Source organism: Aquila chrysaetos, chromosome 9, assembly GCF_900496995.4.
Source record: "Aquila chrysaetos chrysaetos chromosome 9, bAquChr1.4, whole genome shotgun sequence".
NCBI classification, from domain to species: Eukaryota; Metazoa; Chordata; class Aves; order Accipitriformes; family Accipitridae; genus Aquila; species Aquila chrysaetos.
In genome coordinates, this window is record NC_044012.1 from 40989764 (window position 1) to 41004005 (window position 14242).

General features: G+C 54.6%; 1 protein-coding gene across 4 annotated transcripts in view; it reads left to right on the forward strand.

The window, feature by feature from the left end:
* The first annotated feature begins 746 nt into the window (after nucleotides 1-746).
* MSI1 (musashi RNA binding protein 1) overlaps nucleotides 747-14242 on the forward strand; it is a 31800-nt gene continuing 18304 nt past the window's right edge. For 2 of the 4 annotated variants that reach the window (XM_030026805.1, XM_030026808.1), the window contains exons 1-6: nucleotides 964-1137; nucleotides 1475-1515; nucleotides 1652-1733; nucleotides 1847-1931; nucleotides 6662-6703; nucleotides 8467-8559. In XM_030026805.1, the coding sequence (XP_029882665.1) occupies nucleotides 1079-1137; nucleotides 1475-1515; nucleotides 1652-1733; nucleotides 1847-1931; nucleotides 6662-6703; nucleotides 8467-8559 (402 nt within the window). In that variant the 5' untranslated portion in view covers nucleotides 964-1078. Of the gene's footprint in view, nucleotides 1138-1474; nucleotides 1516-1651; nucleotides 1932-5351; nucleotides 6259-6661; nucleotides 6704-8466; nucleotides 8560-14242 lie in introns of those variants that run through there. The other 2 variants (XM_030026803.1, XM_030026807.2) reach the window with 2 other exon arrangements.

A 14242-nucleotide genomic window follows, 5' to 3' on the forward strand; every position in this document is an offset into this window, starting at 1 on the left:
AGGTATTTCATTTGTTCCTCGCTGAGCTCCTCTGGCCACCCGGGCCGGGTTGCCCAAGAGCAGAGGCAGAGAGCGCACAGACCTGCTCCAGAAGCCATCAGTATGTGGATGAACTTGTGTGGCCGTGGAGAGAGAGAGAGGCTGGAGCTTGGCACGAGTCTGTCTGTCAATCTGAACGAGCAAGAAACTGTGCCGTGACTTGGCGGCGGGGGGGGGGGCAGCCTGGCCACCCTCCCCGGTAAAACGCGGGCAGAGACGAGAGCAGGCTGGGCTCTTCGTACCTGGTGCTGCGGGGGTTCCGCCGCGGTGCCCCGCACCGGCTTCGCTCGGGGCCCGGCGGCCGGTGCAGCCCGGGCACTGCCGTGCGGGGCGGGCAGCGGCGAGGCCGGGCAGCCTCTGACCCCCCGCAGGGTCCCCGCCGGGCTCCGAGGAGGGCACGGAGGTACCGGGGCTCCGGGAAGGCGCCTCGGGTACGGGCTCCCGGCTGAGGGTACCGGGGCGAGGAGGGCAGCCCCGGTCCCGCCCTGGAAGCGCCCTCGGCGGTGGGGGCCGGTCCCGGGGGCTTTAACCCACCCGGTGCCGCCGAGACACCGGGGGTGGTGGGGGGGTGGTGGTGTGTGAACCGGGCCGGGGTCCGCCGCGGCGAGCCCGAGCTCCCCGGGTCAGGCCTGGCTCCGCGGCGGCGGGGCTGAGCCCGCCGCCCTTTGTCCGCCGCCCCGGGGCAGGTGCGGGTGGGCGAGCGCGGCCGGGGACAAAGCGGCCGCGGGTTCCCGGGTTGCTCCCGCCGCCGCCCGCTCGCCGTGCACCGGGCGCGCTCCCCCGGCGCGGTGCGGGCGCGGCTCCCGGCGCTCGGCCCCGGCGCCGCCGGCGGGTTTTATGCGCAGGGCGGCCGGCGGGCCGGCGGGGGTGGGAGGAGCCGGGCAGGTTGTGCCCGCCGGGCCCTCCTCCCTCGCTCCCTCCCCGCCCGGCGGAGAGGGGTCGGGGGAGGGGGCAGCATGGCCTGTCCGTCCGGCCCCTTTTCCAGCGCTCATCTGCCCCGGGAGTGCGGCGCCGCTCCTCGCAGGGAGAAGAGGTCCGAATGGAGACAGACGGCAGCCAGCCCGGCCTCGCCTCCCCGGACTCCCCGCACGACCCCTGGTACCGCCGCGGCGGACGACCGTGCTCCCCCCCCCCCCCCTCCCCCCTCCCCCCCGTCCCCCCGGTCCCGATCCCGGCCCCGGCCGCCCCCCTCCCTCCCTCCCTTCCTCCCCCCCCCCCCCCCCCCCGGCCCCGGCCGCCCGGCCCGGGCAGGCGCGGCGGCGGCGGCGGCGGCGGTGCCGCTGCCAACATGGCCGATCCGCGCCCTCCCCTCCCCGCCCTCCCCGCCTCCCGCCGGCCTCCTCTCACCACTCCCCCCGCCCTGCCCGCCCGCCCTCTTTTCTCCTCTTCCCCCCCTCTCGTTCCCCCGCTCACGGTTCTCTCCTTCCTCCCGCAGCAAAATGTTCATCGGGGGACTGAGCTGGCAGACCACGCAAGGTGAGCGTCCGCGGCGGCCCCGCACCTGCCGCCGGGGCCGGGGGTGGAGGGGCCGGGGCCGGGGCCGAGCCCAGCCCGGCGGGGGCGGCGGGGCCGGGCCGGGCTGGGACACCCACGGTGGGCGCTGTGCTTGCAGAGGGCTTGCGGGAGTACTTCAGCCAGTTCGGCGAGGTGAAGGAGTGCCTGGTGATGCGGGACCCGCTGACAAAGAGATCCAGGTGAGAGGCCGGGCCCGCGCCTCCCTTCGCCCCCGCCGCGGCCCGGCCGCCACTTTAACCAACTTTCTCTCTTCTCTCCGCATCCCCTCTCCTGCCCGGGCTGCGGGGCTCAGGGGCTTCGGGTTCGTCACGTTCATGGACCAGGCTGGCGTCGACAAGGTCCTGGCCCAATCCAGACATGAACTGGACTCCAAGACGGTGAGATGACTTCTCTCATCTCAGGGGTGCATTTGCCGGCGGAGCGGCTGTGCTCGGAGCAGCCGTCGATTGCGGTGTTTGATTTCCAGTTAGAGGTTGTAAACTATCGATTCCCGATACGGATCAATCGGCCCCTTCTCCGCCCCTCTCACCGGCGGGTAGCCTAGCTGCCGCCTGAGCACCGGCCTCGCCGTCGACCCGGGGCCGATGTCCCGGCGTGGGTCTGCAGATCCCGGTGATGGTTTTCCTCCTGCCCGTCGGTCATAAGGTTCCCCCGAGGAGTGACCGTGGCCCTCTCGGAGCTGGGACACCTGAGCGCGTTTGGGGCGAGGATTCGCACCGGGAAATGGATGCGGCTGCGTTTGGGGAGAGGGGAGCCGCCCCTTCCCCCCTCCACGCTGCCGAGCGCTGCTCCTTCCCCAGGGGTGCTGTTCCCCAGCACCCAGGCCCCGCTTCCCCTGGCCGCGGCGGCCTGTGCCCTCCCCTCGGCCGAGAGCCTTCGTGCTGCACGCCCCAGAGGCTCTCCCGTAGTTTCCCCGGGCGAACTTTTTGTAACGGTCATGGAGGTTCAAGACTTTATTGTCTCCGAGCGTGGCTAGTGCCCGCCCATGTGGGCCACCACCGGCCTCTCGGAGCGGCCGCGCGTCCGGCCCTCGCTCTGCAAGTGGGGACTGATGAGGTGCCCTGGCTGGGCCAGCGGAAGGATTTCGGTGGCTCCTGGGGTCGGTGTCGTATCGTGCCCGGTCCTGCCTTGCAAATCTGTGGCGCTCGGGAGATGTGCAGGCTGTTTCGGGGGGGTGGGGGTGAGGTGTCTGAGTGGGAGGTCCCTTCTCTTTAGTTTTAGTGACTTGCCTTCCCCTGAATTCCTTTTCCTTATTGCTGCCCTGGGGTGAAGGTGAGGGTAGGGGTGGGGGAGCGGCGGGGGCTGCGAGGGGGTGGCACGGCGAGGGGAGAGGTTCTGGCTCCGGGCACGGGCTCCCGAGGAGTCCAAACGCACAACTTTGTTTCCTCCAGCGCGTGGCTCGTGCGTCCTAGCCTTTATCTTGGCAGAAGGGAGAGGGCGGGAGAGCGAGACCCCCTTTCTTAGGGTTTATGGCGTGAGTTGCAGCGAGATTTATGTCTGTTCCTGTTTAACTGCCTGGATCGCTCCCTTTGATGTGCACAGGTCCTTCCTCCCCATGGGAGCTCCCGGTTAAACCTACCCCAGCCTTCCTGGCCGAGGCTGGGTCCTCAGGACTCCCAGCCCTCCTGCTTTCAGGAGTGATGTAAAGTGAGTTTTGCTCTGGGGGAGGGTTATGGCAAAGTCTTTCGAGGAGGGCCCAGGGCTTTGTTTTTTTCTCTTTCTTTTTTTTTACTAGCCTGTGTAAACACGGTGTCTGTTCAGCTAGTCCCGTCGTGAGTCTGTGGGCTGGCATAGACCCCTCTTGGAAAGGCAAGTCATGGATGTCTGTTGTAGCGCTAATCCCAAAAGCATTTTGGGGCTAGGAGCGAGCCGAAACCCACGGTCTCCATTCTTCTCCCCGAACCGCCGCTGCCGCCTGGGCGAAGCCGCTCTGCAGCCCACCGTGCGGCCCACGAGGGCAGGGAGGGATGGGCAGGGCAGGGCAGGGGCGGACGGGCGCTGCAGGAGAACAGAAGGGCCTCGTGGCGCGTGGGGACCGGCCAGCCATTGAAATTCCCGGCTGCATCTGCTCCGCTCGCCCCGCCGGCACAGCGGAGAGAATGGGGGCAGTTTCGCCAGGGCCCTTCCTTTGTTAGGAACTTTCATCCTCTCCCCCCTTCCTTTTTCTTTTTTTATTTAGCACGGTTTTCAGCTGGGTCAGACGTTTTGGGGTGTTTTGCCTGGTGAGAGGTTGGTCTTGTGGTACCGCATGGAGCCTCCGTACGCCTGTGAGCCTGAAAGGCTCTGCTGTGAGTCATGGGTTAAATGACACAAACTCATCTGAATCTTAATATAGGGTTTTATGAAACTTCGCAGGAAAAGGCCCGGTGTCCTGAAAGGACAGCCTTCTGTAAAGGCTCGGTGTCTCCTGGCAAGCAGCACTTGATAGACAGTGTCTGCCCAACTTGTTGCTTCATTGTTTTCTGATTCTTCCTACCCTAACGAGGGCTGTTGGCCCGATTCTCCGGGGAAACCTTGTGCTTTTCAGACTCCTCTTTGTTTGTAAGCTTGATAGCAGCAGCCTACGGGGTTATTTTTGAAAACGCTTGATAGGAGAATTGGCTTTGCGGTCTCAAGGTAAAAGATTTGCGTGACTTTGTAAAGCTGCAGCTGACCGCTGCCTTGAGCTGCTGCTTTATGCGCTCTGGGAAGAGCGGGCTTGGCAATGCTGGGTCGCCCTGTTGTTTCTTTGTTGCCATTACTGAGTTTTTGCTGGGTTTGTCTTTTGTGGCGGAGGGAGCGATCTGCGGCTCTCGGGCAGCGCAGACCAACAGAGCGAAGGTAGCCGTGGAGGTGCGATGAATGAACAAACCCAGCCCGGAGGTCTCGCGGGTCCTTACCTGCCCTCCCCCTGCTTTGGGGCACTGATACCAGCCAGGTTAACTCAGGAGTTACGTGACCTGAGCTATTAAATGGTGCCGTAGGTGGCTTGAAGAGTGTTACTGAGGAGCCCGGCCGGCCCACTGGTACACCTGCGACATCAGTGGAATTCCTCGTCCCCAAAGCCTTGTGGGGTGAAGTGGAAATGGTTTCTGCTCAGGTGACTTCCACTCACCGCAGCCTGATCTCGGGGTTTTGGTTTTTTGGATACAATCTGAGCAGTTCTGAATGCTCTTACTCTTAGCAGGTTTCTATCTAGGTTTGTAAAAAGGATCCATTACGTTAGTGGGTGACACTGAAACGCAACTCCTCCAGGGCTATTTGTTTTAACACCAGAAATGAGGGAATAAGGTACCGGTGCTTTTGCTTTAATTAGAAAGACTCCAGCCACCGAAGAGCAGTCCAGTGTGAGTAACTTGAGTCCGGCACTGAACTTGCTCCCCTCTGCGTGTTCCCAGGGCTGCCCCTACAGTCAGTCTCCCTGGCCTCCCTCTACCTGCAACAATAGCTGGTTGTGCAGAAGAATTTGTGAAATGACTGCCTGCTCCCTCCAGCCAGGAGGACACGTTATCTCTGCCCAGTTGATCACACTCAGGGTAATGAGAAAATGAGGCTGAGCTTAGCATTGCTGAGTATGAAAGCATCTTCTTGGCAGGAGCTGAATGACACTGGCTGAGAAGTAAAAGACAGTAGATTATTGTTTTTGCTTATTATCTGCCATCAACCTCCTGGTCTCCTGCCGTCCCCTGTCCTCAGAATTCGCTGTGGGTGTCTGCACTAGCCAGGAAGCTGTGGTGGGGGGGTGTGTGTGTGTGTGTGTGCGCGCAAGGAGGGGAGGGATGGTTCAGATGCCCCAGGGAGGCACCGGAGGGTATGCTAATCTGCTGGCGCTTGGAGCTTGGGGAGGGAGGTTTATTTTTGAGTTTATTTGTGCTCTTCACTTTTGCCTCTGTTTACTTGCGTGCTGAGTTTATTTATGTTGTAGGCTGTGAGTCAGGATGGAGGTGGGGAAGGCAGGGAGAGAAGCTGGTGGAAGGGCGCAGGGAGGCCAAGCTCCGGGGCTGTGTGACAAGTGAAAGGATGCGGGATGGGAGGGTGGCCAGGCTGGAAAGCTGAACAAAGCAGCGAGAGGAGCTGGAGAAACACAGCTTCCTTTTGGGCTGTTTGAGCTGCTGGGCTGATGGGACAACGCTCGAGGCCGCCCTCCCAGCTGCAGCCTGTCCAAGTGCAGGGATGAGCCAGACCTGCCTTTACCACAGGTCTTTGTAAGCTGATTTGTAGGTCTGGATCATCCCCGATGTGATGTAACTTTACAGGAGTTGCTGTAAAAATAGGCTATAAAGAGAGAGATGGTGGCTGAGGAGAGGAGGCTTCGTGGGTGTTTGGCTTGCAGCTGCATTAGTGTTGTCCTGGCTTTTGTGGTAGTGTGAGGCCAATACAGGCACACGCTCATCTGTGCTGAGCCCAGCAGAACGTGCGGCACCTGGATGGCGGCACGGGGACCGGCAGCTCCGGCCGGCAGCAGGTTTATAGAGAAGCTGAACAGGCACAATGGAGGGCTCAGCCTGCGGAGGGGAGGCATCGCGTCATTGTGTGCAGCGCAGCCTGGGGAGAGGGGCAGCACGCTTGCCCTGCAGCCACAGCCTCTGCAGCCTGTGGGGCTTTGGACTCCTCGGTTTAATTTGTGCCGTCCTGTGTGCTCTTTTATTTCTTCACCGTGTGTTTTGTGGGATGAAATGTTTGGCTTTTTGTGCGCTGCCTCTTTTCTGCCCCGTTACTACCCAGGTGAGCTCTGTATTTGTAGGTAGAGTGGAAGGGGAGAGGAAAAAGGCAAAAGAAAGCACTTTTAATATGAGGCCGGTGATGCAGGGCACCCAGGGGCAGGCTGAGTGGGAGGGTGCAGCCGAGCCTGTTAATCCCAGCATGTGATGGGTTCTCGGGTGCGTCTGGCCAGCGCTCAGCCGGCGACGGACCACTGCATGCTGGGACTTGTAGTCTCCCTGGATTACACCTTACTGAGAGGGAAAGATGTCTGCAGTCAGCTTCATTTTATGCACCTCAGGTAGATTCTTTGGGTTTTTAGCAAGGTGCCACGTGGGCAGAGACAGCTGTGCGCATGGAGGAAACCCTGCATCTGTACATAGGCAGCAAAAGCATGTTCACCTCTTCTTCCCCACATCTCTTTCAGATTGACCCGAAGGTAGCGTTCCCCCGCCGAGCACAGCCCAAGGTAAGCACTGCGGGCAGCCCTTGCCACCCCAAAGGGCGAAATTCGTGGCGGTGAATCTTGTCCCTCCGTGCAATGTCGCCAGTGCATACAATGGAGTCGCTCCCTGGGGTTTGCTCAGGACTCCCCTGGAGCGGGAGCTGCTGTGCTGCACCGCGGTGCGCTCCTGTCAGGCTTGCAGTGCAGCGCTGGGGGTTTGCGTGGCGCTGGAGGAACCAGGAGGTCCCTCGGTTGTACTTTAGGATGCGCTAGTTAGAGCTGGTGAAATAAATGCTGCCCAGGGTGAGCTTAGTCCATCCGAGGTTGAAGGCAGTGTCTGGAAGTTTCAGGCCTTAGGAGATGCAGAACAGCTCCACGCTGCAATGTGATACACGTGGAAAGAGGGTCGTGTGTATGCACAGGTGTGTGTACGAATAGGTGTGGGAATGGCAGGGAGGGGGAGAAGGATTTCATTTTGTGAAATGCCCTTGTGTGCTTCAGCACTGGAAAAGGCAGAAGGAGTTTGGTGTTGGACCTTATCTACAAGAGGCTCTGGCATCGAAATGCGCAGTTGCAGGAACTTTTTCCAGGCGTGCAGCTAGAAACTTTTAACTGAAGAGCCAGCAGCAGGCTGGAGACTGCCTTTAGACTTTGGGGTCACCCTTTAACTTTGCTCTTGGATGGGAGTTTTAAAGTTTAGAGTCTCTATTCCAAGTGCTGTCGCAGGAGAAAGAGCTGGGGAGAAGCAGTGTCAAGAAGCAGAGAGGGAAGAGGGGACTGGTGCCAGGAGGGAAGTAAGGGGGATCAGGCACTGAGAACAATTGGTGAGCAGGTATCCCAAGTAACTGGAGCCAGGAAGCACATGGTAGGAATTGGGTTAATTCCATTAAGCAGTTTGGTGACAGAAGGTGCTTTAGTGTTAGAACGGGCTGCTCTCCAAGCCAGGGAATTGCTGCGGATTAGCCCTATGCTCCTTGGGGTAATTAGGACCATGTGTTCCTCTGAGAGCAGGGGTGTAGCCAAGCAGCTAAGGGGAGGATGCAGCTGGAGAGCCGGTTCAAAGGATGTCGGTGTGCCTCAGCCTGGCAGCAATGGCCCCTCTCAGGGTAGTTAGTTTTCTTCCTTGTTCCAGCTGCATAAGTGACAAGTGGCAGAGGGATCCTCTCTTTGCCGTCTTGCAAAGGCACAAGAGATTTAACTGGGAGTTGACTGGGGTCCTTTTAAGTGACTGGGGAATGGGTGCGAAATGAGGCTTATTCCATGCAAGACCAGATGCTTTGCGATTTGCGAGCTAGGAGGGCGAAGCCTGGCGAGCCTACCTGCGCTGGCAGGCCTCCTGCCCGTCTTCCCGTTCCGGGAAGCAGAGCAGTCATCTCTGGGGGAGCCTGGAGGAGGCTGGCTGTGCAAAGTGGCAGGGCTGCGAGAGGAGCTGGAGGGCTGGGGAGGGGACAGTCCTGCCCCACACGTTCGGGGCGGTGTGAAGGTGCCAAGGGAGCGGCAGCAGGTTAGCGAGGGGAGAGGCTGGTAATGTGCTGTCCGAGGAGGAGGTGGTGGTTGGGTGCTGGCAAGCATGATGGGGTGGCGCGAGGGCGAGAGCATGAACTGGGGTCTGGCGTGGGACGGATCGGCCAGCCGTGTTTGGCCAGAGGGCTTCGAGGAGGTGGAAGCTCGGCTGCAGCAAAGGGGCAGGCGCTTCCCAGCAGCAGAGGGGAGTTAGTGGCCTTTTGAGTCTTGTTCTCTGCTCGCTCTGGGTTTATTCGGTGAATTCCTGTCCTTCCCTTTTCCAGATGGTGACCCGAACGAAGAAGATATTTGTGGGTGGTCTGTCTGTGAACACTACTGTGGAGGATGTGAAACAATATTTCGAGCAGTTTGGGAAGGTAAGTCTCTTGAGTGGTGTTGGATCAAAGCTGTTGCTTCTGGGGCAAAAAGGAGTTTTCTGAACTTCTGTGGAGGCGGGATTAGGAGCTTGCGAGTCTTTTGCATGGGGTTAAGTAGATTCAAGGTCAGTTACAGATGCTGGCTGGCTGTAATGTCTTTGTAGGGGCTACAGCCAGTGACTCCTGCCCTGTAATGATTTGAAACAAAGAGTTTGTGCTTGTTCCTGGAGTCGGTAGGACCTGGGCTAGGGGAAATGGTTTTCCAGTTTTTCCCTACCCAGAGGCCTCCTGTGGCCCGCAGATTTGCAGTTTGTTCAAACACTGGAGGAAGTTTTATAGACGCTCCTAACAGAGTGGCTGCAGCATCAAACCTGTGATTTTGGCCTGTTTCTAACTCAAAGCCTTGTAATTGATATTTTGGTAATCCTTTATTAAAAATAAGCCTTTTGGTCCCGAAACTTCTCCTGCTGAGTCTTGGGCAAGTGGTGATGTTATTTTTGGATGTTTGAAGAAAATTTGGCACTACGGCTGTCCCTTGTGTTGGTCTGGCTCTTCTGTGCCAGCTGGTGGCTCAGGGAAGGGTGGGCTTCTGTGGATGGAAGTCACTTGTGCCGTGGTCCGTGACAGCCAGGTGTGCAGATGGTGAGTCGGGACTGAATCGGAGGATAGAAGGGGACTCGGTCTTGGCCTTTCAGCTGCGTCAGGAGGTTGTGAGCAGCCCCAGGAGCAATCTCAGAAGTATTAGACTGAAGGATCTCAAGATTTTTAATGGGATTTGGAACTGATGGGGATCATCGCACCCAAACGCTGAATGTGGTCACCTCTGGGGCAGGGCGCTGTGTCTGTTGCACTGTTGTTCGGTGGTGTTCATGGGCTTGCTGTTTGAGGCAGGAAGTGTTGGATTCTGTAGCTGTTGGGACCTTCCTGCCCGGCTAGCGGGGCAGAACACAGTTTGCTGGGTGATAATCTGGCCACGATGTTGCTGATAGGAGCGTGGATGTGGAGGAAAGTACCACGGGAACTGTAGAGTGTGAGGGATGAAGGCTTTGGTATTAATTTCCTTCTGAAAGGTCCTGCAAAAGGGTAATGTTATGTTAAGGCACATTAATTGGTGAAAGGAAGGGGAGTTTTGTAACCAGTTTTGCGATATTGTTGGAACTTTTGGGCAGAGTTTGGAACAAGTGTTTGCTCAGTACCTTTGTTCAGCTTCTGAAGTCAAATCTGCATGTCCTGGTATGCTATCATGACTGCAAAGTGGGACTCCTTTGTATTTCTATTCAATCCTAAGAGAAAGTGGCAATAGCAAAAGTGGTCAGATATCTCCATGTTTGCTAGTCATTAGCTCTGTGTGGTTTTATTTTCTATTAGAAATAAGCAAACTCTGTTGTGTTTTCAAGAGCTTTTACATGGTGTCACTGAAGGTGTCACCAGTAAAGGTGGTGTTGTCTGTGTAGTCTGAAGGTTGTTAGTTTGACTGGCATGTGCTTCTGTGCTGCTGATGGATGCGTTTGATAGGAAAACAAAATGTCTTGGGTGTAATCCCCTTTTCACCTTAACTGTACCTCTGTTAATTTGAAGCAGAAGCATGTCATGTAGCAGTCTTGTTTACAAGCAGTTATGGTTGCTCTAGTTTGAGAAGAACTTTCCAGTTCTTTTGGGGCGTTACGCTGTTGTGTTCCTCTTGTTTAATGGTCATGTGCTGAAAGGGGTCCTGACGTCAGGCGACTGGCAAGAACTGGTTGTGTCAGATTGTTTTCTTGGGACTGGGCAGAAGGGAGAGTTCTGCATAGCTCAGTGCGATTCATTTCCAAAGAACCAGCATCCTGGACAATATCCGGCGCTCAAAATCTGCATGAGGCCGATGCAGCTGGCCTCTTGGCTCTGTGGAGTTTCTGTGGGGAGAGGTCAGGGCTGCTCAGATTGACCCTCCATTTTTGGGGCAGTTTTCTGACTCATCTGGCAGTTTCAGCTGAGGAGAGACTCCTCAAAGCTCTTGTATAAAGCATCTCTCCTGGCCTGTAACCATCTTCCAGGCTAAGCCTCAAATAATTCACCAAAGGCCAGGAGAACTGTTTCCTGAGAAATTCTCTCCAGTTGGTAGCTCTGTGTGGCTGACACACAGGATCAGTGGGAAAGCGTGTTTCAGAGGAGAGCCTCTGTGACCATGAGCTCTGGGGTTCTGCGCTCGGAATGCACTGCTCTGTGGTTTCCAGGGCTAAGAAAAGCCCATTGCCTTCAATTTCAGATGTGACTCATGGAGAACATGATTTTGGTACACAGGCTCTTTTGGTGTTTGCTTATGATACTCTGGGGCCTCCTAGCCTTCAGAGGTCTCCTAGGATCCCTTCTTTAGAGGTACTCTTGGCACCTCACTCTGTGGTCTTCATTTCCTCGATTTGTGGCACCTTTAAGTGAGAGGTGGTGAAGCTTGTCGTGTTATCCTCATCTTGGAAAGCCTGTCTGAGAAAATATTTTCTAAGTAATTTGGGCCAATTGGATTGGGACTGTCTGAGAAGGAATTGTTAAGGATGCCCTTTTGAAGCATTTCCTTGGAGGACTCACCCTCTGAGGAAATGGCTTTGTCTATGTTACCTCTTCTTCCAAGCAGCCCCACAGTTTTCTAGGATCTGGCAGGAGAAAAATTGTTCCTCTTTCCTCCTGCCTGTCCAGGGAGGTATGGGAACACTTAGGATCTAGAGAGGAGAGAGCGGGGAGCATGAAGTCATCCTGTCTTGGTTCCTCAAGATCAAGGTACCAGGTTCCTGGGGGTGATTTTTAGTCAATCTTTGAGAAGCCAGTGGCAAGCTCCGTTTGTATCTCAGCTTCAGGAAGAGATCATCCTCTGCTTCTAAGGACAAGGGAGTACAGACTGCTGAATGGGTTTTGTGTGAAGGTTATCTTCTAGGTAACCCTCAGGCCGCAAGCCTAAGCATGTGTTAGATTTCCCACCACTTAAAGCCTTTAAATTAGGGTAGATGGTTTTTGAAAAATACATTTTAGTCCAGACAGAGAGCATCCACATGCTGTAGGAATTACGAGAGGAAGTGCTATGGCCTGCAGTACGGACGAGGTCAGATTAGATTATCATAATGTTCTCTCCGGTCCAAATCGGTGACCTGCAGTTCACAAGTCTACCAAGGTAGTTAGCATTGGTGCATCTTGCGCCAGAAGCAACATACCTCGTGTGTCCATTAGCAGGAAAAAAATGGAAGTTTGGTTGGGCTGGAGATGAAATGGTTCCCCATTTCAGAAAATAAAATTCCGAAGTCTGATTTTTTCCATTTTTGCATTTCCGCTTACTCCTATTTTTGTTTTGTTTTCTCTCCTTGCTGCATCCAAAACCTTCTCTCAGCTTTGTAAAATGGAAGTGGCAAAAGAAAAATGAAAATGCGTGAGGAGGAAATCCATGAGTATTACTTAGGGATAAAGGAAGAAAGGGAGAGGCTGGCACCCCAGTTCTTCATATCAAAATACTTGGTTTTAACAGGCACAAAAGGTGAAGCTTCAAAGAGGATCCCAAATACAGTGTGAGTTTCTCTGCTTCAAAGAAGGATCACTTTATTTTTTTTCTTCTTCCAAAACTGTGAATGAAAAATATGGGCTGCTGTTTTCCTGAGGAAGAAAACACAAAGGTGGTTGGTTTTTTTGTTTTGTTTTGTTTTTTTAGTACAGTGAGAGAGACTGAGAAGTGCACTCAAGCTGGCTATGGTTTGTCAGGTGCAGCTGCTAGGGGCTTTGAACATAGCGGGATCTCTAGGAAACAGTTCTGGCTCCAAAACTCAAGTCTCTTTGAGATGCAAGCTAAGGCCACGGACATGCTTTCTAAAGGAGATTATTTTTTCAACTGTAGGACCGAAGTCCTGGAAAGAATTGCATTCACAGTATGTGTAGCCAAGTGTCTTGGCTTAAGTTGGATGGTGTTGGAGATCCTTAGACTGCACAAGGAAGTATTTCAACAGCCTCTCTAGATTCAGGCTACCACCCTCACTGAAACCTGAAACAGAAAGAGAGGAGGAAGATATCTTGCACCTACCACCTCAGGCATAGCTAGTCCTCCGTCTAGTTCAACACGTATGAGGATGCCTCAGAGGAGCTTGTGTCCCAGCTTCCTCCTTTTCTACTTCAACCTGTGGGAACATGTTGTTCTGTGTTATTTTGGGGGGGGAAAAGGGATTGTCCATCAGAGTAATTTCTTTGGACTGTCGGGCCTCTGGTCTTGTAAGCAAGGTCACTTGTTTCAAATCATAACTGAAAAAACTCAGATCATCTTTCTTTTTCAAGGGTTGATCTGATGAGGTTTTGTGGTAGACAAAGTCAAATAAATTGCAAGGTAGGAGGCTCAGAACAAATAAGGTCTTTTTGTCATGGAGCTTATCTAAGCTGTGAAATCTTTGCCCCAGGACGTTGCTAAAATCTGCATAGGCTCCAAAATGATTGGACAAATGCATGGAAGGTCTTCTAAATACACAGACACGCCTTTGAGTTCAGGAAATCCCCAAATCACAAATGGCTTGGAAGATGATGGAGTGTTCTGGGGTCTATCGTAATATCCTTGCCTTGTCTTTACGTTCTTCCAAAGGTGTCTGTTGTTGGTTGGTATCTTGGGGGGGTGTTGGGCAAGGTGGACCTCTGCTCGAACTTGGTGCAGCCAGTCTTTTGTCATTAGGAGAGAAGTTGATCCTTTCAGAAACTAGAAATGCAGAGGTGCTGGAAGAAATGGGGGCCTGGACCCAATTCAGGTGTTTGAACTCATGGTTTTCTTTTGTGCTTTTGCATTTCGTGAAGCAGAAGTGCAAGAAATATATTCACAATGACGTCTTTGCATGACTCACTAATCAGTTGTGGCTCCAAGGGTGCTTGAAAAGTGCTTAAAAACAGTCTGCATCTCTCCCTGGGCCTGCAGGTGATCTGCGTATGTGGATGAGTCGGTCATGAAAGCTCAGCCTCTGTGAGGCAGATCGTGCCCAGAGAGAGATCTGCCCTCTAAAAATATCCTGGAAGCAAACAAGAAAAAAAGATCTGCTGAGGTCTGAGGATGATTCTGACCTTTGGGCTGCCATCTAATACTCAGGCCCAAATTCTGGACCGTTTGCCTGAGACAGCTTCTGACATCTCGCTCAGGCGACGACTCTAGCACTGTCCCGACCAAGAGAAAACCCCCGTATCTGAGGTGCTGGATTTGATGAGGGTTTGCATGTCTGTCACAAATGCATATTCATGTACACCTGCCAGAAAAATGGTGTGGTTGACTTGGGTATATGAAATGAGTTTTCCCTGCTGACTAATTGGAGAACCTTTAGATACTGATGGGGAATTTCTTTAAAGGAAGACTTGTTCCTGTGCTTACAGTGGGCATGATTTCCCTCACTTTGGATCTGGAGAATGTTAATTAATTAATCCTTAATCTGCTGCTCTCTGGAAATTTCAGGGATCAAAGCTGCTTGTCAACCTGCTGTGGATTTCCAAACTGGATTTTGGATTTTCTTCCACAGATCAGAGGGCAATTTATGCAAATTCTCACGCGTAACATGGTTGCAATGAACAGATGGGGAGGGGAGGAGAAGGGGAATCTGATCACCTCTCTTGTGGCAGTAGGCAGTTTGGCTTGTGGTAACAATGCCTCTGGAACAAAGGGTTCTCTGTGCTCCGCATCTGGTAGGCAAATAGCCAAAAATGCTGTAGC